Here is a 26862-nt window from a genome sequence, read left to right on the forward strand (position 1 = left end):
TCGTCCTTTAAATAAAGAGGAGATCAAGCTGATTCTAACTGTTATAGGCCTATTTCTTCTTTGCTGACTGACTTTCTGGATGTAGTATTCTCTCTGGTATGCAGTCTGGTTTCTGCTCAGGTTATGGATATGTCACTGCAACCTTAAAGGTCCTCAATGATGTCACCATTGCCCTTGATTCTAAGCAATATTGTGCTGCCATTTTTATTGACTTGGCCTAAGCTTTTGATACGGTAGACCATTCCATTCTTGTCGACCGGCTAAGGAGTATTGGTGTCCCTGAGGGGTCTTTGGCCTGGTTTGCTAACTACCTCTCTCAAAGAGTGCAGCGTATAAAATCAGAAGATCTGCTGTCTCAGCAACTGCCTGTCACCAAGGGAGTACCCCAAAGCTCGATCCTAGGCCCCACTCTCTTCTCAATTTACATCAACATAGCTCAGGCAGTAGGAAGCTCTCATCCATTTATATGCAGATGATAGTCTTCTACTCAGCTGGCCCCTCACCGGATGTTGTGTTAAATGCTCTACAACAAAGCTTTCTTAGTGTCCAACAAGCTTTCTCTACCCTTAACCATGTTCTGAACATCTCCAAAACAAAGGTCATGTGGTTTGGTAAGCAGAATGTCCCTTTTCCCACAGGTGTGATGACTACCTCTGAGGGTTTAGAGCTTGAGGTAGTCACCTCATACAAGTACTTGGGAGTATGGCTAGATGGTGCACTGTCCTATCAGCACGTATCAAAGCTGCAGGCTAAAGTTAAATCTAGACTTGGTTTCCTCTAACGTAACCGCTCCTCTTTCACCCCAGCTGCCAAACTAACCCTGATTCAGATGACCATCCTACCCATGCTAGATTAGAGACATCATTTATAGATCGGTAAGTAAGGGTGCTCTCGAGCGGCTAGATGTTCTTTACCATTTGGCCATCAGATTTGCCACCAATACTCCTTATAGGACACATCACTGCACTCTGTAAACTGGTCATCTCTGTATACCCGTTGCAAGACCCACTGGTTGATGCTTATTTATATAACCCTCTTAGGCCTCATTCCCTCCTATCTGAGATATCTACTGCAGCCCTCATCCTCCACATACAACAACCGTTCTGCCAGTCACATTCTGGGCCTCTCCTCTTTTCAGTTCGCTGCAGCTAGCGACTGGAACGAACTGCAACAAACGCTCAAAACTGTCCAGTTTATCTCAAAGACTCAATCATGGACACTCTTACTGACAGTTGATGTATTTGCCCTGTGTGCTGTTGTCTGTGCCCAATAATATTTGTACCGCTACACTGTTGTGTTGCTACCATGCGGTGTTGCTGTCATGCCATGTTTTCTTAAGTCTCTCTTTATGTAGTGGTGTGTTGTCTCTCTTGTCGTGATGTGTGTTTTTGTCCTATATTTCTATTGTATTTATTTTCAATCCCAGGCCCCCGTCCCCACAGGAGGCCTTTTGGTAGGTCATCATTGTAAATAATAATTTGTTCGGACTTGCCGAGTTAAATAAGAGCTTCATTGAGGTAGTGCTAATAAAGATATTGGACAATATCGACCTCTTCTGGTCATAAGGTGCACATACACCTGTATGATTTTGAACGTACTCAAACTGTACGACAGCCACGCAACAAAGAGATTATTATCCTGCATTTCTTGATAATATGTAATGCGTTGGAAAGTCTAATTGAGTGCTACTAGCAGCATTTCTGGCTGTTCGTTTATATTAATTTAAAATTGTGTGACATTTGCATCTGAAAAATGGGGCGGCAGGGTAACCTAGTGGTTAGACCGTTGGACTAGTAACCGGAAGGTTGCAAGTTCAAACCCCCGAGCTGACAAAGTACAAATCTGTCGTTCTGCCCCTGAACAGGCAGTTAACCCACTGTTCCTAGGCCGTCATTGTAAATAAGAATTTGTTCTTAACTGACTTGCCTAGTAAAATAAAGGTAAAAAAAAAAAGGCAATTTTCCCACAGGGAAAAGCACACGCTCCAGCAGGTATATCTCTCTAGTCACCCCCAAAACCAATTCTTTCTTTGGCCGCCTCTCCTTCCAGTTCTCTGCTGCCAATGACTGGAACGAACTATAAAAATCTCAAACTGGAAACACTTATCTCCCTCACTAGCTTTAAGCACCAACTGTCAGAGCAGCTCACAGATTACTGCACCTGTACATAGCCCACCTATAATTTAGCCCAAACAACTACCTCTTTCCCTAATGTTTTTTATTTATTTATTTTGCTCCTTTGCACCCCATTATTTTTATTTCTACTTTGCACATTCTTCCATTGCAAATCTACCATTCCAGTGTTTTACTTGCTATATTGTATTTACTTTGCCACCATGGCCTTTTTTTGCCTTTACCTCCCTTATCTCACCTCATTTGCTCACATCGTATATAGACTTGTTTCTACTGTATTATTGACTGTATGTTTGTTTTACTCCATGTGTAACTGTGTCGTTGTATGTGTCGAACTGCTTTGCTTTATCTTGGCCAGGTTGCAATTGTAAATGAGAACTTGTTCTCAACTTGCCTACCTGGTTAAATAAAGGTGAAAAAAAGGGCTGTACATTGAAAATATCAGACACACACACACGGAAGAGAGAATTTGAATTTTGACCCAAAAATATACAAATACCACCAGAACAAGGAAGCTTATATTCACAAATGTAAGATTTATTATACCAAAGACAGGAACGTTTGTGTGGTTTACTTTCCATGTGGATATAGAATTTGTTTGCATTACTGAACTGGACACAGTCATGCTGGTGATAACAGTTAGGAGGGAGGTGGGATGGAATACTGTGTGTATGTATTCTACTGTGTGTGTGTTGTGAGCACACTAGCGGGACTGCTGACTATAACCAAGATATAAGACAGAACTGAAAGAGAAGAACCACTGAACTGTGTGTGCTTGTACTGTATAACAGTGTGTGTGTGTGTGTGTGTGTGTGTGCATATCTCTGTATGGATGTCTAGGAGAGAAAGGAAAGTGAGCTCTTCATAATGGCTAAACCTGGTCTGACCCACACCCCCTCCACACCACTAAATCCATCCACAGACATATGGGTACACAGTTCCTTTAAAAGCATCAGCATACATTTCTCTTATTTACAATCATTGGAAAAAAAGAAGAAAAAAAATCACAATTTCTCTCAGAGAAGATTAGTAAAAGTGACTAGGTCACCATAAAGAGTATGCAACTCCTAGGAGTTAGTCTTTCAAATTTCTACAAAAATTTCTATGCCTTTTTACAGGCCAAGAGCCAGGATTTACTGAAAAAACACAGTATCATTAAGTGCCCTATCTACAAAAGTTAAGCGTGTTAATATTGGTGTGTACCATTTCAAATGTATTTCATTGATAATAAGATTGTGTCTCCGTGTTTCATTTTTAAAAAGTGACTTTTCTTCACATTAAAAGATATGGTAAGTAAAAAAAACAAAAAAAACTGTAATCATATTATCCATATGAACTGTGTGTTGTGGTAGGCTAACCCTATTGCAGAGAGACTAGTGTTGATTACATTGGTACTCAGAGGTTTATTGTCTAATGTAAAAACAACATCCAGTATAGTCTGAGTAGTAGTGGAACTACTTTGGACCATAAAAGGTGTGTTCATAAGTAGGATACCCTATAGGGTTCGGTTATTTTAAAGGTCTCATTTGCATGTCCTATCCTATAGGCCATTTTGGGGAAAGGGGTGGAGCAGGTTACAGTGCATGGTACTCCAGTGATGTGGTCTCAGGAACGGGTTGAGCGCTTGTAGTCTGACTGCTCAACAAGGTGCTGTTTTTCAGATACATAGGTTACTCAGCTAGTCTGCAGACTCTGTAGGGATTTATCAAGGGTTTGTGTCCTAGTAGTCTGCAGGAACATAGTGGAGGGTTGTAGTAGACTGCAGTAAGGGGGTGTGTCTGCTCAGAGGGGTGTGTCGTAGTAGTCTGCAGGCTGGTCGGGGCTAGGTGCTTTCTGTTGTTTCTGCTGATGCTGCTTCATGATCTCCTTGACTTCCTCTTCCAGCTCTGGAGGGATGATGAACTGGTCGTCCGGGTCGGGCTGGGCGGGGGCTGTGAAGTACCCTCCGCCCTTCTTAGAAGGGGCGTCTGCTGCCACCTCGATCAGGTTGTGGCTTTTCTCCTGAGGGGCCACGGAGCCATTCCCCCTCCTCTTGCCCAGGGTCTTCCCATCATCACCCTTTCTGCCAGACCCCACTGACCAGCCCTCCTCTCTCTGCTCCCTGGTCTCCGCCTCCCCCAAGGTCAGCTCCACCCCTTCCTCCAGTGGTTCCGGGGTGCAGGGTGGAGGAGGTGGAGGAGGGGCCAGCAGGCGTTCCCATCCGGATGATGATGATGATGATGAAGAGGCCTCAGCCCTAAGGCAGTGGATGTCGGCCTCCACCTCCACTCTGCTCCCGTTGGAGAAGACCCCGGCGATGGGCTCCTCATCCTCACTGTCCAGCCCGTTGTCAGACAGCGCGCTAGAGAAGGTGGCACTGGACAGCTGCCTCTGGAAGGAGCTGCTCAGACAGGCAGGGTGGAGTGAACAGCAGCCCCGGGCAGGGAGCTCCGAGCCTGGGTGAGGGTAGGGGCAGGGCTGGGCAGCGTGCTGGGCCTGCAGGGAGAGCTGGTTGGCCTGGTGGTGCAGGTGGAGCTGGTGGTGGTGGGGCTGTTCATGCAGCAGCACCAGGGAGCTCTGGGGAGGCTCGTCAGAGGAGGCTGTGGATCCCACCTCGCTGCTCATCTCACTAGTACTGATCTCACTGCTAATCTCGCTACAAGACGACGGAGGGACCGGGAGGGAGCCGTCCCCTGAGGGCCGCTCCTTTATCGACGAACCCCCCGAGGAGGGGTAGCCGCCCAGGCCGGGGCTGGGGGGCGGCTGGGGAGCGTCGCTGCAGCAGCAGGAGCAGCAGTCCTCGCTCACAGAAAGCTGGACCACCACGGCACAGAGACTGTCAGTGCAGCCGTAGCCCTGGGCCAGCGTACACAGCTTCTTGGCTGCAGCCAGGCCGTCTGGGACGTTACGAACAGCCTCCACCGCCTCCGACTGCGACAGAGAATCCCACAATCCCCGGCTGCCCAGGATGAAGAACTCGTCCTGCGGGGTGAGGGTTACCTTGGAGACGTAGGGCCGTGGGATCACCGCAGGGTACAGGAAGGAGTAGCCCATGATGCGGGTGGAGTCTGTCACTCCATTCACCTTGTTGTCCTAGAGGGGTAGAGGAAGAAGATGATTACTTTATTGTTCAATAGAAACTTCTCTTCTGCTTTATCCCAACCCCTCCGAGAAACATACACACATTGTTTTTGTGTGCATTAAAATAACATCAAATTGATCAGAAATACAGTGTAGACATTGTTAATGTTGTAAATGACTATTGTAGCTGGAAACGGCTGATTTTGAATGGAATATTTACATAGGCGTACAGAGGGACATTATTTGGACTAAAAGAAATGTTCAAAGTTCTTCATGTTTTAAAGTAATGATGGACTGTAGTTTCTCTTTGCTTATTTGAGCTGTTCTTGCCATAATATGGACTTGGTATTTTACCAAATAGGGTTATCTTCTGTATACCACCCCAACCTTGTCACAACACAACTGATTGGTTCAAACACATTAAGAAGGAAAGAAATTCCACAACTTTTAACAAGGCACACCTGTTAATTGAAATGCATTCCATACCTCATGAAGCTGGTTGAGAGAATGCCAAGAGTTCACAAAGCTGCCATAAAGGCAAAGTGTGGCTATTTTGAAGAATCTCAAATATAAAATATATTTGGATTTGTTTAACAATTTTTTGGTTACGACATTATTCTATGTGTTATTTCATAGTTTTGATTTCTTCACTATTATTCTACACTGTAGAACTTAGTAGAAATAAAGAAAAACCCTGGAATGAGAAGGTGTGTCCCACTTTTGACTGGTACTGTATACATGTTTTTTGTGTCCCTGTTTTGCATGTGTCACATATCAGTTTGCAAACAATGTAAAAGAAATACATCCTTGAGTTAATAAAGCTGCATACAAACATGGTCTCTTTTTTGCTTTCTTGAGGTTGGCCGCTCCAAAACGCAGGTGTTTCAGCCTAGCTCAGTTCTTTCTGTGGTGGTGGGGTAGCCAGCGGAAAATACAGAGCGTAGGGGTTGGTAATGTTCTCTAGTTGTGCCGTGATTGGCTCAATGATCTATCACTCATGGGGACACAAACAATCTACTGGTAGAGCTTGAAAATTCATGTCCCTTGGGTGCTGCCATAGACTTACATTAGAAGTGCCCATCCAAGAAGGCTCAAGGTCATTGGCCACATAAGATGATGTCAAATCACGTAATATCTACAGTTGCTTTGATTGGACAGATCATGTCAACATCATACTTTCAAAATCTTAGCTAGCAAGCTAGACAAGTAGTCATCATAAATCAAGTCGACAATGTACTGGCAAATCCTTTTCAGTCCTTGAAAAATTATAGATAAAACGTATCAGTGCTCATTGGCCATTGGACATAAACATTACACAACAAGTTGGAAATTGCAAATTGAACAATGAGTGCTGAGGCACGACAGCAGCGTCGGGTTCGATCCCAGGCTGTGTCACAGCCGGCCGTGACTGGGAGACCCATTGGACGGCGGATGGCGCACAATTGGCCGAGTGTCGTCTGGGTTAGGGGAGGGTTTAGCCGGACGGGATTTCCTTGTCTCATTGTGCTCTAGCGACTCCTTGTGGGGAGCCGGGCGCCTGCAAGCTGACTTTGGTTGTCAGTTCGACGGTGTTTCCTCTGACACATTGGTGCTGCTGGCTTCCGGGTTAAGCGAGCAGTGTGTCAAGAAGCAGTGCGGCTTGGCTCTCGACCTTTGCAGAGTCCGTAGTGGCGTTGCAGTGATGAGACAAGATCGTAACCTCTAGCCCATGGTGTTGAACGTAAATGTTTACACTTTTAAACTGTTTTACCCCCTTTCTCTCCAGTTTCGTGGTATCCAATTGTGAAAGGTTGAATACATTGGGCCATGCTGTCAATCCAGCAGGACTTCTGCTGCATTCAAAACAACTGGAAACTAGGAACTGGGAAATCTCAGACTTCAGTGAGTTCAAGAGAACTTGGAACTATCTACTACTGGGAGAACACAGAAAATAATTTTGAACGGTCATCCAACTTGGAATTCCAAGTCGGGAACTGTAGCCAAGTCGGGAACTGTAGCCAAGTCGGGAACTGTAGCCAAGAAAGTAATGTGTATGTTGTGTAGTAAGCTGTTAGTAGCCCATGTGCCTAACCCTAATAATTTGGTCACTTTCCACCCTAATAACTTAGCCTACTGTTCTGACTTGGTGGTGCACCTGTAGCCTATAGCCTGTTTTAGAGAAATGTAATCATTGAATATTGTAAGCGCTTTCATTGTCTGCTTGATGCTGAATGAACTGTTTCGGTGCTAGACAAGGCTCCGCTGATAACCAGGTGTAGCGGTGGTAAGGATTCACTCCATGGTGCTGAAAAGAAAGCTCTGCTGTCGGGCCAGCTTTATGTAGGCCATAACAGTTTGTGGGCACCGTTTATCACCGTTATAGTGCAATGAATGTCTTGTTTGGTGTATTTTGTTGTGCAGTGGCTTTGCTGGCATGCATCAAAAATATATATATTTTTTAGTTTGCCCCACCAAGATTTACATCACCACTGGGTAGGAAAGATGCTCCAAGTTATGATATCTAGCAGGAAAAGAATGGCTATACAAACCAGAAGTCTTGGTTCAATATTTGCGATGCGTAAATCAGTCATCATGCAACGGAGGAAATCAGGCATCTGGTCCTTGAAAAGTCCTTGACGTTGCGGTAGGCGAGCCGATTTAGAAGTTCTACCGCTCAAATATATTTACTCTGTGATTTCATTTCTCATTCGTTTTTAATCAACGCTTTTATTTATTCCCCGACATTTCGGTTAAAGAACCATGTGTGCTTATTATGGGCAACACAACATCTCAAATAGACTGACGAGCTACCACCTGGACATCTCAAATGGCTAGACTGACGAGCTACCACCTGGACATCTCAAATGGCTAGACTAACGAGCTACCACCTGGACATCTCAAATGGCTAGACTGACGAGCTACCACCTGGACATCTCAAATGGCTAGACTGACGAGCTACCACCTGGACATCTCAAATGGCTAGACTGACGAGCTACCACCTGGACATCTCAAATGGCTAGACTGACGAGCTACCACCTGGACAGACTTCATCAGCATGCACCGGGGACTATCGGTGCATGCGGTGTATTTAGTCAGGCAATGCCCACATTATTCTGAGATATTTTCGAATGTAAAAATAATATGAATGGCAATGGGAAAGCCTATTAAAGGGAAGGCCTATTAAAAATGTAGAATGGTAATGGTTCGTTTTTTCTCTAGTCTATTACAACAATTAAATATACAATGCGGGTCCTTGAAAATTATAATTAAGTGCTTGAAAAAGTAATGTCTGTATGATCCATGTATAGTATAGGTTTCCTGCCCAGCTCAAATGAAATTTAAAATCACTTGCTAATTGAAATGATGTACGCATCATTCGCTTTACTGTCAGATCTTGACCCGGCCCAGTATTTCTTTCATTCGGGCAAGGAGCTTTCTGTTGCTACTGGCCTGGTGTGAAAATGTACCTGGATGTGGAGCCCTGCATAACCTTGGGGGGGTTATAGAATTTAAAGTGAAATGGAATTGATGTGCATCACAAGCTATAATATCAGTTACTATTTCATTTAAATTAACAGCCTCTTACACACCCCCACACAACACGCATAATACACTCAACCTCTCCTCTCCCTCCACACACCCCTCGCTGTGTACCTCAGTGATGATGGCGTTGTGTTGTCTGATGCGTCGGTACTCTTCCTCCAGGCCTACGCTGTGCAGCAGGGAGAGGGGCAGTGGTTTGCCGTCGCGACACAGGATGGCCTGGCACTTGCCTACGTTGGCAGCGGTGAGGGTGAAGCAGCCGCCTGGGTCGGTGGGGTCGTGTCTGATGTGGCACAGGGCTGCCGAGCCACCCAGCTTCTGCCCTGCCGTACCCAGTTTCCTGTGGCACAGACAGAAAAGGAGACGGTTGACTATCTGATACTGTCTAAACATGAAGATGTATGACTCTCTCTCTCTCTCCGTGTGTGTTCCACACATACCTCTGCATGACGAGGAAAGTGTTGGTCATATGTTCTTCTTCACTCTTGGTCTTGTGTAGCTCTTCGGCCAGCACGTCATTCATGGTACACTGCAGCAGGTAGGGCACTTCCACGTTCCTGTCTCCATCAAACACTCCATACAGGGCCTCACGACTCCCACAGAAACTGTTCACCGACAGTGCGGCCACACACAGCCTGGAAACACACACACACACAGACACGCACAAAAAAAACAGACACGCAAAATGTTAATGATATGCCCTCGAGGAGGTTCAGAGTTTAACACATACTGTAGCTCCCACGGCATTGCATCTCTCTCTCACACACGGACAGATGGACGTGTGCATACACCCACCCAGACTATCTCTACTGCCCACCCCCCCATTGACCTCACTGACTGAGGTATTCGTCTCAGTCACCATGGTAACTTTGCTAGTGTTTTGAAAGCTCTCCCATGGTGGTGCATTTGATTCACACATGATGTGGCTGTGTCCTGTAGTGTAGTGTAGCATAGCGCGTTACTCACTTGTTCTTGACGCCCGAGGCCTCTGTGTAACCATGACTCCACACAGCCGGCCCACCCGACGCCTCATTGGCTGAGAAGGTCGGGGGCGGGTCGATGCGGAAACAGCGAATGTTACTGCAACGAAGAGGAGAGAAGGAAACTTATCGAAACGATCACAGTGCAGGAATACAGATACACAGACAAACGAATAAATAATTCAATTTGATTCCATCTTTGAAATCACAACTTGTCCACACTAATAGACGACTCACTTGAGATGTTCCAGGGTGTTGTGGTCCAGGTTGAGACGAGGGTTGCCTGTCAGGTCCAGCTCCTGGAGTTTAGGAGGCAGGTTCTCAGGCAGGCTGATCTCACTCAGCTCATTACAGCTCAGATCTACACACTGAGGAGAGACAGGAGAGGGTTAATGCACACACACACGCACACGCACACACACGCACACACACACAAATGCATATGCGACACACTTACCTTCATTTCCATAAGCTGCATGACCTCGGGGAAGACCTCTATGGTGTTGGAGTGGGCGATGAGTGTGTGCATGCGTCTGAGGTTCATGATGGTGGTGGGCACCGTCTTCAGCCTGTTCCCACTCAGGTCCAGCTCCTCCAGCTCCTCCAGCTTGGCCATTTTACTACAGTGAAGGAAAAGGGAGAGTCAGTGAGCATGTGTGTATCAGAGACAGTGAACTGTATTGTGAGGTAGACAAAGCAGTTATTTGGTACGTGTGTGTGTGATGTAGCCTACATCCACTCACCTGGCAGGGAAGGTGTGCAGGTAGTTGTAGGCCATGTGTAGTACTCTGAGGTGTGTGTGTCCCGTCAGCAAGGGAACACACTTATCAGTCAGACGGTTGTTGGTGAGGTACAGTTCCTGTAGGACGCTGTTGCTCTCCTCTGATAGGCTGGAGGGAGGCAGATGCTCCAGCTTATTGGCTGAGGCATTCAGGCACCGTAAACTGAAACAGGAAGTGGGCTCGAATGTCAGTCTTTCAACCATTAGACAAACTTTAGCAGGGATAGAAATAGCGTGTAATAACTTGTATTAACAGGTGTAATAACTTAGATTAACTAGTAAATAACTGGGGTAATAACTAAAGGACATGCTGTTATATTGATACAAACAACACAGATTGTACTTTCTCAACACTACAGGCATATCATTCATTTCCTTTCATTCACTACCATGTAATCATACTCATTGTATGTTTACCACCCTGTATGTAATATATGTTCATAATGTTGTGTTACCTGTCAGATTTGAGGAAGAGGTTGCAGGGCAGCTCTGCCAGCTGGTTGTGTTGTACGTCCAACACCTCCAGTAGTGGGCGCTCTACTCTCTCAGGCAGCTTCTGCAGGTGGTTGTGTCCTGCACTCAGCTTCCTCAGACTGCTGCTACACAGCAACCTGCCAGTAGGGGGGAGTGGAGAGACGTCAGCGTCAAACCAGTAACAACATCACAGTCACAGTGGGTGGGACAAGGGCTGCATCTCAATGGTCAGAGTAAGACAGGGAGAGAAACAGGGGCTGCATCTCAATTGTCTCAAGTGGCTTCCTCGCCCCTTCGCCTTCTCTCCAACTGTACTGACAAAGAAGTTAAGAGCGGGACAGGTGAAAGAAAAGGCCTTCATATTACCTTCACTTAGTCTGTGTGTTCAGATCAGTGAAGACAAAGGCGTGGAGACACGGAAAGTATGCTTGTAAAAGATGCAACGATAAATCTTCAGAAAGAAGGCACGTACGTTGAGGGAATTGGCGATAAACCGACATGTGGCTCGTGCTTAACGCAGATAAAAGACCTTCTGTGCTTACGAAGACACACAGACACACTGTCACAGTGCAGCTGGTCTACTGGGGCGGTGTGTGCATGCGTTTCCGTGCGCGTGATGTGCGTCTAAACTGGGTCGTAACAGAAGGCCTGGGATGGGGGTGGGGAAGGGATGAAGACATGAAAACAGAACATATCAGCACCTCTAGTGGAGCCTGCAGCTAAGATTCGTCATTCTGACACTTCCTGAGTAAAATATAGATCTGCAGAGGGAGATAGGGGATAGAGCGAGAAAGAGAGGGAGAGAGAGCGAGATGGAGCAAGAGAGAGATGGCATGAGAAAGAGAAAGAAAGAGTGGGGTGAGAACAAGAAAGAGAGAGAGAGAGAATAATACAGTGAGAAAGACAGAAGGAAGGTAGGAAGGAAGGAGCATCTGAAGTGAACTAGAGGGGGATATAAAAAGAGAAAGGATGGGATGGTGATGAAAGGCTATCTGGTTGATTCATGATGATCTGGTTGATTCAGGATCTGGTTGATTCATGATGATCTGGTTGATTCATGATGATCTGGTTGATTCATGATGATCTGGTTGATTCATGATGATCTGACTGATTCATGATGATCTGACTGATCCATGATGATCTGGTTGATTCACGATGATCCGGTTGATTCATGATGATCTGGTTGACTCATGATGATCTGACTGATTCATGACGATCTGGTTGATTCACAATGATCTGGTTGATTCATGACGCTTAGTTGGGGACAGAAGTCTGTCCATGAGCAGGGCACACAGGCATAAGATGAAGTGAGTGTCCTTCCCTCCATGATCACTGATCTGGAAGGACATTAGAGCTGGAATACACATGGTGAAAACCCGTCCAGTCTTTCGACTTATCAGAGGTTACGAAGGAAAGGAGTATTGAGAACGAGCCATTTGGAGAATACAGAGCGGGATTGTACAGTATCCTGTTGGACATCCTTCTAACGGATACCCCTCGCAGACAAACATGGACTGGGATATTCTGTAAGGATGTCCGTGATCACTGTGCAATAGCTTGTGTTAGAAATACAAAAAATGACCAAAGCCAAACCCCGTTTTATATTTTTTGATGAGCAGGTGTTCTTACATGATCTGTGCCATAATAATGACAGAGTACGTCTGATTCCCCATGTTGACACTGCCTGGGACTATTTCTACGTGAAATTTGTGTCCATTTGTGATAAGCCCCTGTGAAGAAATTCAGAACCAGTGGAAGGGACCATTTCCTGGTTTCCTGATAACTTGGCGGAATGAATATAACGAAGTGGGCTGAGAGTCGGGGCAGCAAGTACAGGGAGTGAATATTTAATGCATAAACGGAACATAACACAAAACAAGAAACACTAACAGCACACAGACCAGAAACAGAAACATTAACACCTGAGGAAGGAACCAAAGGGAGTGACATAAACAGGGCAGGTAATCAAGGAGGCAATGGAGTCCAGGTGATTGTCATTAGGCGCTGACGACCGTGGAGATGGGGACAGGTGTGCGCAACAATCAGCAGCCTGGTGACTAGAGGCCGGAGAGGGAGCGAGCACACGTGACAATTAATTCGAAAGAGAAAGGCTCAGGCTCAGGCTAGGCATATAAATGCTCCTGTTGACTGGGCCTTCTTCAGAGCGCTAAGAAACAAATGCACAGGATTGATCAGGAAGTCCAAATCAGATTACTATTTAAATGCAGTCACAGAGAACCTAAACAACCCTACCAAGTTCTGGAAGCTAATCAGATCAGTGTCAGGTTCTAATGTATCCTCTGGCCTTCCTGACCATTTAATGATGGATTCTAATGAAGTGAAGGATAAAGCCCATATTGTAGGAGTTTTTAACAAGCACTTCATATCTGCTAGTTCAGTTTTTGATAATGGTGGGGCCCAGGGCTCTAATGTAAGCTCTGTTACAGTCAACTATGATATAGGCCCTCATGTGAACCATTTTAACTTTGAGCATGTGTCTTATGCTGAGGTCTATAAAGCCCTAAAGGCAATAGACACTAAAAAGTCTGCAGGTCCAGACAACCTGTATCCCCTACCTCTAAAAGATAGCAGCTGGTATTATTACTGAACCTATGGCTCACATTTTCAACTTGAGTCTCTTGACCAATTCCATTCCCAGCATTTGGAAATCAGCTTACGTCCTCCCGCTGCTAAAGGGTGGAGATCCCTCAGATGCTAATAACTATGGTCCTATCTCCAAACTCCCTATCCTGGCCAAAGTCTATGAATCCCCGAGTGAACTCACAGAACAACGTCTTAATTGAAAAGAACATACTGAGAGGGGTCGAGTCTGGCTTTAGATCGGGGCACAGCACCACAACTGCAGCTACGGCAGTGCCTTCTCGTTTTGTGCATCACAGAGGCATGGAATAGTCTACAACTCATGCTTCATCTAGATATGTTAGTGCCACTGAATGAATTAACATGTTGATGGGAGACTCTGTTACAGAGGAGTGTGAATGGATCATGTTGTTATATTGTACCATATTGTTGTATGTTTTCTTTCTGTAATGTATGTGTGGTCACTGCCTTCTTGGACAGGTCTCCTTTGAAAAAGAGACTCTGGGTCTCTCAATGGGCTTTTCCTGGTTGAAAAACTATTGAGCCATTGGGAGAGAGACTGATCGTAGCTAGAGATAGATAGGCAGGGAGACCGTAGATAAAGAGAGAGAGAGACCGTAGATAAAGACTGTAGATAGAGACCGTAGATAGAGAGAGAGAGACTGATCGTAGCTAGAGATAGATAGGCAGGGAGACCGTAGATAAAGAGAGAGAGAGACCGTAGATAAAGACTGTAGATAGAGACCGTAGATAGAGAGAGAGAGACTGATCGTAGCTAGAGATAGATAGGCAGGGAGACCGTAGATAAAGAGAGAGAGAGACCGTAGATAAAGACTGTAGATAGAGACCGTAGATAGAGAGAGAGAGAGAGACCATAGATAGAGATGATAGAGAGAGAGACTGGTGTTAGATAGAGAGAGAGATTTACATTTGGCAATGCTTCCCATGCCAATAAAGCCCTTTGAATTGAATTGAGAGAGAGCAAGAGAGAGCGAGAGAGCAAGAAAAACTGACCGTGCTGGGAGCTCAGTAACGAGGTTGTGGCTAATGTCCAGAACTTCTAGTTTCTTAATCTCACACAGCCACTCTGGGACGGCCTCCATACGATTCCTACAGAGAGAGAGGGGGAGAGGAGAGGTCAGGTTTGAAGAGGCTTTGTGAGTATGCTACGTTTTAGAGTATTTTCTGCAATGTTGAGGGTTGAAGGGAAGTTGTCGGCCTCACCTGGAGATGTCCATGTAGGTGAGTGTGGAGGGCACTGGGCTGACCTCCAGCTCCCGTAGTTCTATAGAAGGGAACACAGAGACCATTAAACCACCGACGCGGGGTGTGACGTGACGAATGGAGGCAGATGCTGTAGCTAGGTGGTGACAGAGACTGAGAATGAATTCCAGACGCGGTAGGCTCTCCCCCCGCGTCCGTTTGCGATATCACAACAACAAAGACATCACTTCTAACAGCGAATGCTGGTTTTTGTCTCCCTGCACGTGCAATAGAACAGCAGTTATATTTCTTTACAACGGCGCTGGATGCTCATTTCCTCAAAACAAAAAGGATGAACCCATTCACCTGGGGGGGCCGGTGGCATTTGTTTCACCTATCGCCAATCTCAGCCTTAACCATTAGTGTGGAGAACGCAAAACTGACCCAGGGTCAGCGTCTAGGGGCAACGTCCTACGTCTTTACGAGCACAGCAGGCATCGATGGACTCTAACTGGGGACGCAGACCCACCGTTGTTCTGTGCGTAGACGGCTTTGAGCACGGAGCCCTTGACCTTGAGGGTGGCGATGTGGTTCCTCTCACAGTGGAGGACCTCCAGGCGTGGGAACAGGGAGGCATCCAGCTCCTCCAGCCCGTTGTCACGCACATCCAGCTGGGTCACGTGCCTCAGCAGGTCTGGCTCGTCTGGAACCACCACCCGGATCTTATTCAGCCTGATGGCACAGAGGGCAGAGGTTAGAGGTCATGCATAATTGGACAGTAGGCAGTATGGGCCGTAGCCTAATTAACCATCAGATCTAGATCAATGTCTGTATGGATTGATTTTTGTTGTTGTTGGAGTTGTCAACAAAAGGGAATTTGAAATCAAATGTGATTTTACTTGAAACTAACACATTGATTCAATATCTACAATCCTCCTAAGTGCAAGAGGCAACGCAACAGTCCCTGGTTCGAATCCAGGCTGAATCACATCCGGCCGTGATTGGGAGTCCCATAGGGCGGCGCACAATTGGCCCAGCGTCGTCCGGGTTTGGCCGGTGTAGGCAGTCATTGTAAATAAGAATTAGCTCTTAACTGACTTGCCTAGTTAAATAAAGGTTCAATAAATAAAAAATTAAATAAGAGATGGTCTTGATATCGCATATGTGTGACCGAATAAATGTACTGAGGTCTCCTCACTTGAAATCTGACCTCAACGGTACCGGCCCCCCTCTCTGTGTGTGCACCATCGGGGTTACTCATTAACAGCTTTACGTGCTAAATGACCTGACACTCAACACATTTCTACATATTTCTGTAAAAGACTGGAAAAAGCTGCACCGACCGACAAAAAGAACAGACCCCATCGTATTCATCTCTAGCTACAATCACGTGTGATCTTTGGTCCTGGGCTTGACAATATGACACAGAGACACTTCAGTGAATGTCCCATCGTCGTGACAGGAGTGATGTATTAACTTGACAAATAACGCTAAGTCACTCAAAGCCTGCTCTTTCCCAAGCAGGGAGGACATCGGTCTAGTAATGATTACGTGACTTTCCATGCTGATTCTGTTTATTCTAGTTCTGTTCCATGCTGACTGTCTGTTTAGCCTGGTTCTGTTCCATGCTGACTGTCTGTTTAGCCTGGTTCTGTTCCATGCTGATTATCTGTTTAGCCTGGTTCTGTTCCATGCTGATTCTTTGTTTAGCCCGGTTCTGTTCCATGCTGATTCTCTGTTTAGCCTGGCTCTGTTCCATGCTGATTCTCTGTTTAGACTGGTTCTGTTCCATGTTGACTGCCTGTTTAGCCTGGTTCTGTTCCATGCTGACTGTCTGTTTAGCCTGGTTATGTTCCATGCTGATTCTATGTTTAGCCAGGTTCTGTTCTATGCTGACTGTCTGTTTAGCCTGGTTCTGTTCCATGCTGATTCTCTGTTTAGCCAGGTTCCGTTCTATGCTGACTGTCTGTTTAGCCTGGTTCTGTTCCATGCCGATTCTCTGTTTAGCCTGGTTCTGTTCCATGCTGATTCTCTGTTTAGCCTGGGTCCATCTGATTCTCTGTTTAGCCTGGTTCCATCTGCCTTTCTGTTGATGCCTGGTTCTGTTCACTGCCAACTTTCTGTTTAGCCTGGTTCTGTTCCCTGTCGACTTTCTGTTTAGCCTGGTTCTGTTCCCTGCCGACATTCTGTTTAGCCTGGTTCTGTTCCCTGCCGACATTCTGTTTAGCCTGATTCTGTTCCCTGCCGACTTTCTGTTTAGCCTGATTCTGTTCCCTGCTGACTTTCTGTTTAGCCTGGTTCTGTTGCATACAATTTAGTGTAGTTTCCTTTCACGGTTTGAGTTTCGCAATCGAGAGACAAATCCAGTCAAACGTGTCCGGCCGGTAACAATGTGTCTACACATGTACTGAATGTTTCCCGCCAGGTGTCTAGACATGATTACGACTAGGTGTAGGCTGTGTTCAGATCATAAGGATGGACAAAACACGCATGGCGTTCATTTGGTGAACGAGTTGCATGCATCTGCCATTACTGTCCAAGCAATGGGGGAAAAAACAGCCTGGGTGCAAAGCTTGACGTCTGCTTGTAATGAGGATACTCTGACTGGATTACAAAATGTTTCTGAATCACGAGCTGTAGATAGGATCTGAATCGAGCTTGTCTGCCCGTTTCTCTGTCTGTCTGTCTGTCCGTCCGTCTAGCTATCTGTCTATCTGCGTACCGTAGGTCGACGTGTTTGACTCGGAGCAGTCTGAAGCTCTGCAGCACCAGCGTGTCCAGGCTGTTGCCGGCCATACACAGCCTCTCCATGGATGCCAGACGCTCTAACACCTGGGGCACGTGGGTAAACTGGTTGAAGGACAGGCCCAGGTAGCCCAGTCTCTGGAGTGAACCCAGCTCACTGGGTAACTCACTCAGACAGTTACCGTCTAGGAGAAACGTCTGCAGGCTGAAGAAAGAGAGAGAGAGAGAGAGAGAGAGAGAGGGAGAGAAAGAGCGAGGGTGAGCATGATGTGAGAAGACAGCATTTTAACTTTGTGTGAAAAAACACACTGACATTTCTCTGTTATTTTAAGAATCCCTGTCTAATGCGTGGTGATCAAGTACAATCAAAAGAGCTACATTACAAACAGACGAGTCCCTTTTTCAACAAAGTCATTCTCCACATTCTGATACTAAGGTCTTTCCGTCTACAACCAGGAGGTGGCAGTAGTAGCAATGAGGCTCGGTGAGCATACTGAGGAATTCACAGGCTGCATTCCAGATCCTTCCATTAGACGAGAGGAGAGGTGCTCAGCTACTGCCGCTGTGAGGAAGCAGACATCACCTCATCACAGCTTCTCTCCCCCGTCCTAAAGTATCACCGCACGTGAACTGAGTTCTCCTATCAGCTCAGTTTGCATTCACTTCAGGCTACCATCAGATCGTCAGACAATCATCTGAAATGTTAAACATAGAACCTATCCAATGGTCTCCTGTGCCTGGAGAAGGTGGATAGAACCTAACACTAACCACTGATGCTTCATGTTGAAGGTTAGGGTCGCGGGTGAGGTCACCTGATCCTAGGACTGTGGTTAAGAGCGACCTTCGACCTCTCTGTCCCTCTCTATACGCCCATTGACCCCTCGCATGCATCCCAAATGGCACCCAAATGGGGGGGGGGGGAGAGTAGTACACGATACAGGGAATAGAGCCCTACAGTGGTGGTGTCATAATACCCATAAAACCTAGCGGTCATAGGGGATTTTAGAAACCCTTCAAATAAGGGCTGTGTTTCGTGAAGGCTTACTCCTTATCGGAAAAATGAATGGTGGAAAAACAATTGGAACCATTTCCCTGTTTTGACCGCTAGGTTTTATGGGTGTTATCACTCATACTGTGGACCTCGATAGGGTGCCATTGACCCCTAGACACTTCCTGGTTCTTACTTGGTCATGGATCCCACAGCTTGGCCCACGTTGGTCAGATAGTTACAGCTGAGGTTGACCTCGGTGAGGGTGGGGATGTCACAGATGGCCACGGGGAACTGACCCAGCTGGTTATTAGACAGGTTGAGGCTACGCAGACGAGAGAACCTGGCAGAGAGAGGGAGAAGAGGGAGAAGAGAGAGAGAGAGAGGTTGTGAGCAGTATATTTAAGCAATAAGGCCCGAGGAGATGCGGTATATGGTCAATATACCATGACTAAGGGCTGTTCTTAGGCATCATGAAATATACCCTTAGCCACCGTGGTATGTTGGTAAACCCCTGAGAAGCCTTATTGCTATTATAAACTGGCTACCAAAGTAATTAGAGCAGCAAAAATACAAGTTTTGTCATACCCATGGTATACGGTCTGATATACCATGGGGCTTTCAGCCAATCAGCATTCAGGGCTCGAACCAGCCAGTTTATAATATGTATTATATAGTTTGTTGGTTCAAGAGTAGTGTGCTGCTGTGCCCAGGTAACCACACTGTTAGAAGAGTAACTGCACTCTGTTAGAATGCTCCCAAAGTTTAAAACAAGCGTCAAAAGACTATGGGACATTCTCTGACCTTTTCCATTCCCCTGTCATAGGGTGGTAACATGTTAAATATCACACATCTGTGATATTGTGGAGTTAGCAAAGTCAGTGGTCTGACTCAACAGTCGAAATGAAAATACAAATACATTGTCATGTAGAGGAAACAGGCAGTGTGTGTGTTGTCAGTAGCAACACCAGAGGCTCGTGGCATTTGGCTTTGTGTCCTATGGTTCAGCAGTGACCTTCAGTCAAGTCACCCTTACAGGGGAAAGGGGACAGGAGAGAGAGGGGATGGCACACGGCCCCACCACTCCTGGGCCGATTGCCATGTTAGCCTCAAAGCTGATAACCTCACAAACAAGTTTGCTGCCTTTTAGTCTGGCAATGCTTTGAATCGATCACACACACACGCACGAGCGCAGACACACACATGCGCGCGCGCAGACACACACACGCACAGCCAGTTTAGCCCCTTCATCATGTGTTATTAGAAAAAGGGAAGCTAGATGACAGGGCTATTAATTTGCAAGGCAATTTAATTCCAGCTCAGGTAGGGAGGGAGGCGTCCTCCTGTAGGAGCTGAACCAGACAAAGAGGCCAGGACAACCCTGTGCTCCTGTAGATCACCTGCTCAAATCTGCTGACTAACACCACACATACACCCCCTCCCTCTGTGCTCCCCTCTGTCTTCCTCTCCCGCTCTCCATCTCACTGCATCTCTCTATCTGCCCCCCCCCACCCTCCCCCAGATTAGCCAGATTAGCTCTAGAGAGTGATGTGCCAATCAAATATGGGCAATCAGGTGTGTAGGATACCTAGCCCCTCCTCTAATCCCATAATGCAATGCTCTGTTACAAAGGTCATCACACAGGGAGGGGCTGGATCTGGTTTCGTGCATATGTTTAAACCTTTGACCCTGTGTATTTTCATATTTACAATGCTGACTAAAAGTTATGAAGGACGAGAGAGAGAGAGAGAGAGAGAGAGAGAGAGAGAGAGAGAGAGAGAGAGAGAGAGAGAGAGAGAGAGAGAGAGAGAGAGAAAGAAAAAGTAAGAGGGAGGTAGGGAGGGGGAGAAAGAGAGGAGGGACACCACTTGGAAAAATACTAAATAGTCAGATGCCGTGATGTGAAGGACACCCAGTGTTTATAGGGAAACAAAACAGGAGACAAACCAGGTTCCCATCCAACCTTTTGATGCGAGTAAAGTACATGTCGGATATGAAATGTCACAGCAGGCCTGATGGAAACAGAACATTTGCCCGTAGACTTTCAAAATGTCGGCAAAACAAAATACGCTAGACAAGGTGGGATCTTTTTGTGTCGGTAAAACAAAATACGCTAGACATGGTGGGATCTTTTTGTGTCGGTAAAACAAAATACGCTACACAAGGTGGGATCTTTTTGTGTCGGTAAAATTCATTATGCGTGAAATGGTGGTGGAAACGCCTTTTTTGGGGGAAATACTGATATCATTGCAATCATATTGAAGTAAACGTAAGAGTCACGCAATGATATGTGGTGTGGTCCTCCCACTACGACGCGGGAAAGCAATGCCGTTTATTAGGCTACCGATTCTATAAATTGCGAAAGTACAGGGTGATGAGCTTGATGCTCCTTTCAATAAACATCAAGGGTCTAATTCTGGTGACATGATGATCGATGCTTGGCTGACATTTGACAAATAAAACTAATCTTCCTATTTTGTCCATAATAATCTCATCAGGTAGGCTATACCCACACTGTATCTGCCAGCTGTTGGCTAGAGGTACGTGCCAAGACCAGAGTGGCACATTTTATTTGATTTATTTCACCTTTATTTAACCAGGTAAGCTAGTTGAGAACAAGTTCTCATTTACAACCCGAGACCTGGCCAAGATAAAGCAAAGCAGTGCGACACAGACAACAACACAGAGTTACACATGAAAAGTCTATATACAGTGTGTGCAAATGGAGTAAGGAGGTAAGGCAATTAATAGGCCATAGTAGCGAAGTAATTACAATTTAGCAAATTAACACTGGAGTGATAGATGAGCAGATGATGATGTGCAAGTAGAAATACTGGTGTGCAAAAATGCAGAAAAGTAAATAAAAACAATATGGGGATGAGGTAGGTAGATTGGGTGGGCTATTTACAGATGGGCTATGTACAGCTGCAGCGATCGGTTAGCTGCTCAGATAGCTGACATTGACTATATAAACATTTTTTTTTGTTACAGTCAAAATCAATCAAATGTATTTTCAGCCGATGTTACAAAGTGCTTCTACAGAAACCCAGCCTAAAACCCCAACCACAAGCAATGCAGATGTAGAAGCACGGGGGCTAGGAAAAACTCCCTGGAAAGGAAGGAACCTAGAGAGGAAGCAGGCTCTGAGGGGTGGCCAGTCCTCTTCTGGCTGGGCCGGGTGGAGATTATAAGAGTACATGGCCATTAAGGCCAGAACCTTCTTCAAGATGTTCAAACGTTCATAGATGACCGCCAGGGTCAAATAATAATCACAGTGGTTATAGAGGGTGCAACAGGTCAGCACCTCAGGAATATATGTGTAGAGTTGAAAATGCGATGGAAACCCATTGAACTTGTAGTTTTTATTCAATACATGGGAATTTCACTGCAAAAGTTATTTTGATGTCCACTACGTCCTCATGCACAGCCTTTAATCAACAACAAGTCACTTTGGTGGAAACATCTCTGGTGGGAAAATGCGCATATTGTTTTTATGCAGATTTTTTGAATATTTGCATGAAAATCTGTCGCCAATTGGATGGAAACCTAGCTCCTCACACTCTCTCTCAGGAAAAAATGTGTGTCTGAACACACACACAAACCTGAGCCAATACACATTGTGACATGCTCACAGACACAGTGAGAGCTGAGGAGTCTAGACTAGGCCATGTTGTCGCTCTCTCTTCCCCTCTCTCTCTCTCTTCCCCTCTCTCTCTCTCTCTTCCCATCTGTCTCTTGCTCTCTCTTCCCCTCTCTCTTTGTCTTCCCCTCTCTCTCTCTCTCTCTCTTCCCATCTCTCTCTTGCTCTCTCTTCCCCTCTCTCTCTCTCTCTCTTCCACCCTCTCTCTCTCTCTCTTCCCCTCTCTCTCTCTCTCTCTCTCTTGCTCTCTCTTCCCCTCTCTCTCTCTCTCTCTCTCTTCACCTGTCTCTTTCCCCCTCTCTCTCCACCTGTCTCTTTCCCCCTCTCTCTTCACCTGTCTCTTTCCCCCTCTCTCTCTCTCTCTCTCTCTCCCTCTTCACCTGTCTCTTTCCCCCTTTCTCCCTCTTCACCTGTCTCTTTCCCCCTCTCTCTCTCTTCACCTGTCTCTTTCCTCCTCTCTCTCTCTCGCTCTCTTCACCTGTCTCTTTCCTCCTCTCTCTCTCTCTCTCTCTTCCCCTGTCTCTACCCCTCTCTCTCTCTCTCTCTCTCTCTCCCTCTCTCTCCCTCTCTCTCCCTCTCCCTCTCCCCACCTGTCTCTTTCCTCCTCTCTCTCACTCTCTCTTTCCCCCGCTCTCTCTCTCTCTCCACCTGTCTCCCCCCCATCTCTCTTTCCCCCTCTCTTCACCTGTCTCTTTCACCCTCTCTCTCTCGCTCTCTTGACCTGTCTCTCCCCCTCTCTCTCTCTCTCTCACTCTCTCTTCCCCTGTCTCTACCCCCCTCTCTCTTCCCCTCTCTCTCTCGCTTCCCCTCTCTCTCTCTCTCTCTCACTCTCTCTTCCCCTTTCCCTCTCTCTCTCTCTCTTCCCCTCTCTCTCTCTCTCTCCCCCTCTCTCTCTCTCTCTCTCTCTCTCTCTCTCTCGCTCAGCCAATGACACTTTAAATACGAGTGACCCTACTAATGTAGGTCATACTCATTAGTACATTGTGTGAGTCTGATGCCCAGCAGGGATGCTCTGTAGCAATTAAACCCTCCATATCACATCATATCCTTTTATCTCCAAACTAGCAGCTTCTCATCGGTCATGTCCGTCTTTTGAATTCAGATTATCCCCTGCATTAGCCAGGATATAGAATATGAAAAGGCCAAAGCCTCGTATAATGTTGACGGGTCCTGGCACATATTCAGACAGGATCAGACGGGCACATGCACACACTGCTCTAATCTGCAGTGATCAAGATTCTGTATGCCCTAATTCTGCCTTCAACCAGCCTCTCTGTCACACACACAACCCAATATTCGCTCTCACGCACACATACAATCCCCCACTCTAGCCCTCTCTCTCTCTATCATCGTAGACTACAAGAACACAAATATACATACACACTTGCACGTGCAGTTAAATGACAAATCATCATCTGAATTTCTAAGACAGGCTGTGACAGGCATGCGCACACACACACACACACACACACACACACACACACACACACACACACACACACACACACACACACACACAGTGTACAGTACATCTTGGCTATGTGCTTTAATCTGGGGCCAGATGGTGCCCACTGAGCAGTACTGAGAGGGAGAGTGAGGGAGCCAGGCCATATTAAAAGCCTCCCTGCAGAGGCAGACAGGTCTGGGCTACCCTACTAGACTCCATCCACTCCGACTGTCCAGGTCAACTCAACTAGGCCCTGTCCTGGTCCTGCCCAACTCAGTCTGTTTGACCATCCCAGCTCAGGCCAGCCTTACCCTGCCCATCTCTGCTAGGACTGGTCCTAAGCAGCTCAAGTCTGCCCAACCAAAGGCCCCTGACACTGCCTTGCCCATTAACTGACACTACCCCATTCATGCATCTTAAGCCCAGCACTATTCTGCCAAGTCCACTCCAATCTAGGCCAGCTCAGTCTAGTCTAGTCCAGCCCTACCCTAATTGTGACCCAGTCCAACTCTTTACTAAGCCAACCAAGCCATGCTCAGATCTGTCCAGGCAGAGCAACTTAACCAGGTCAAGCCCACCCCACCCTACCCCTTCTTGAGACCCAACCCATCCCATATCATTCCAGCCCTGTGTGTCCAATTCCCCTAGATCGTACCACCTACCTCTGTAGCTGGTGTAGACGGTGGTCTGTGGGGAGGAAGTTGTGTTTGAGGTTGAGATGGGTGAGGTCCTGGCTGTAGAAGAGGTTGGGAGGCAGCTGCTCCAGACTGCAGCAGGACAGGTCCACAGAGTTGATCCTCTGGGACACCATCTGACCAACCGGGGGAGGGAAGAGAAAGGGGAAACCTGGTGTCAAACATAGTTATCCCGACTCCACTGGGATGTGTGTGTGACTGGGGGGCGGATTGTGGATTTGTGGGAGGATTGTGTGTGTGTGACCTAGGGTGGTTATTAACAGGTCATCGATAGGTCAGGCGTCTTAAGATTAGAGAGGCAGGAAGTCAACCGTGAGTGAGACAGGACAAGACATAACAGGTCATCTCATGTTATCTACCGTATATCTACCGTACATCTACCGTACATCTACTGTATATCTACTGTATATCTACTGTATATCTACTGTATATCTACTGTATATCTACCGTACATCTACCGTATATCTCCCATATATCTACTGTATATCTACTGTATATCTACTGTATATCTACTGTACATCTACTGTACATCTACCGTACATCTACTGTATATCTACCGTATATCTACTGTATAGACTGGAGATATACGGTAGATATACGGTAGATATACAGTAGATATACGGGAGATATACAGTAGATATATGGGAGATATACAGTAGATATACGGTAGATATACGGTAGATGTACGGTAGATGTACGGTAGATGTACAGTAGATGTACAGTAGATATATGGGAGATATACAGTAGATATACAGTAGATATACAGTAGATATACAGTAGATATACAGTAGATATACAGTAGATATATGGGAGATATACGGTAGATGTACGGTAGATGTACGGTAGATATCTCCCATATATCTACTGTATATCTCCCGTATATCTACTGTATATCTCCCGTATATCTACTGTATATCTACCGTATATCTGCCGTATATCTACCGTATATCTACCGTATATCTAGCGTATATCTAGCGTATATCTACCGTATATCTAGCGTATATCTACCGTATATCTGCCGTATATCTACTGTATATCTGCCGTATATCTACTGTATATCTAGCGTATATCTACCGTATATCTGCCGTATATCTACTGTATATCTGCCGTATATCTACTGTATATCTACCGTATATCTACCGTATATCTACTGTATATCTACCGTATATCTACTGTATATCTACCGTATATCTACTGTATATCTCCCTTATATCTACTGTATATCTCCCGTATATCTCCCGTATATCTACCGTATATCTGCCGTATATCTACCGTATATCTACCGTACATCTACCGTACATCTACTGTATATCTACTGTATATCTACCGTATATCTACTGTATATCTGCCGTATATCTACTGTATATCTGCCGTATATCTACCGTATATCTGCCGTATATCTACCGTATATCTGCCGTATATCTACTGTATTTCTCCCATATATCTACTGTATATCTCCCATATATTTCCTGTATTTCCTGACACCATCTGACCAACCGGGGGAGGGAAGAGAAAGGGGAAACCTGGTGTCAAACATAATTATCCCGACTCCACTGGGATGTGTGTGTGACTGGGGGGCGGATTGTGGATTTGTGGGAGGATTGTGTGTGTGTGACCTAGGGTGGTTATTAACAGGTCATCGATAGGTCAGGCGTCTTAAGATTAGAAAGGCAGGAAGTCAACCGTGAGTGAGACAGGACAAGACATAACAGGTCATCTCATGTTATCTACCGTATATCTACCGTACATCTACTGTATATCTACTGTATATCTACCGTACATCTACCGTACATCTACCGTACATCTACTGTATATCTACTGTATATCTCCCATATATCTACTGTATATCTAGCGTATATCTAGCGTATATCTAGCGTATATCTACTGTATATCTACCGTATATCTACCGTATATCTACCGTATATCTACCGTACATCTACTGTATATCTACTGTATATCTACCGTATATCTACTGTATATCTCCCGTATATCTACTGTATATCTCCCGTATATCTACTGTATATCTCCCGTATATCTACTGTATATCTCCCGTATAGCTGCCGTATAGCTGCCGTATATCTACTGTATATCTACCGTACATCTACTGTATATCTACCGTATATCTACCGTACATCTACCGTATATCTACCGTATATCTACTGTATATCTACCGTATATCTACTGTACATCTACCGTACATCTACTGTATATCTACTGTATATCTACTGTATATCTCCCGTATATCTACCGTATATCTGCCGTATATCTGCCGTATATCTGCCGTATATCTACTGTATATCTACCGTACATCTACCGTATATCTACTGTATATCTGTCGTATACCTACTGTATATCTGCCATATATCTACCGTATATCTACCGTATATCTGCCGTATATCTACCGTATATCTGCCGTATATCTACCGTATATCTACCGTATATCTACCGTATATCTACTGTATATCTCCCATATATCTACTGTATTTCTCCCGTATATTTCCTGTATATCTACTGTATTACTCCCGTACATCTACTGTATATTTACTGTACATTTCCATATATCTACTGTATAGCTACGATATATCTACTGTATA

General features: G+C 45.7%; 1 protein-coding gene across 1 annotated transcript in view; it reads right to left on the reverse strand.

Annotated features, from left to right (window-relative positions):
* Window positions 1-2648: 2648 nt before the first annotated feature.
* The window catches only part of LOC109871887 (PH domain leucine-rich repeat protein phosphatase 1-like), an 81094-nt gene continuing 56880 nt past the window's right edge, over window positions 2649-26862 (reverse strand). The window contains exons 4-17 of the mRNA XM_020462907.2: window positions 24236-24384; window positions 18683-18829; window positions 17476-17703; window positions 15283-15485; window positions 14775-14835; window positions 14565-14660; window positions 10931-11086; window positions 10438-10638; window positions 10152-10314; window positions 9932-10062; window positions 9681-9794; window positions 9155-9349; window positions 8826-9054; window positions 2649-5204 (exon numbers count right to left, since the gene is read on the reverse strand). Coding sequence (XP_020318496.1) covers window positions 3915-5204; window positions 8826-9054; window positions 9155-9349; window positions 9681-9794; window positions 9932-10062; window positions 10152-10314; window positions 10438-10638; window positions 10931-11086; window positions 14565-14660; window positions 14775-14835; window positions 15283-15485; window positions 17476-17703; window positions 18683-18829; window positions 24236-24384 — 3363 coding nt within the window. The 3' untranslated portion in view covers window positions 2649-3914. The remainder of the gene's footprint in view (window positions 5205-8825; window positions 9055-9154; window positions 9350-9680; window positions 9795-9931; window positions 10063-10151; window positions 10315-10437; window positions 10639-10930; window positions 11087-14564; window positions 14661-14774; window positions 14836-15282; window positions 15486-17475; window positions 17704-18682; window positions 18830-24235; window positions 24385-26862) is intronic.

This window comes from Oncorhynchus kisutch, linkage group LG27 (assembly GCF_002021735.2).
Source record: "Oncorhynchus kisutch isolate 150728-3 linkage group LG27, Okis_V2, whole genome shotgun sequence".
Classification (NCBI taxonomy): Eukaryota; Metazoa; Chordata; class Actinopteri; order Salmoniformes; family Salmonidae; genus Oncorhynchus; species Oncorhynchus kisutch.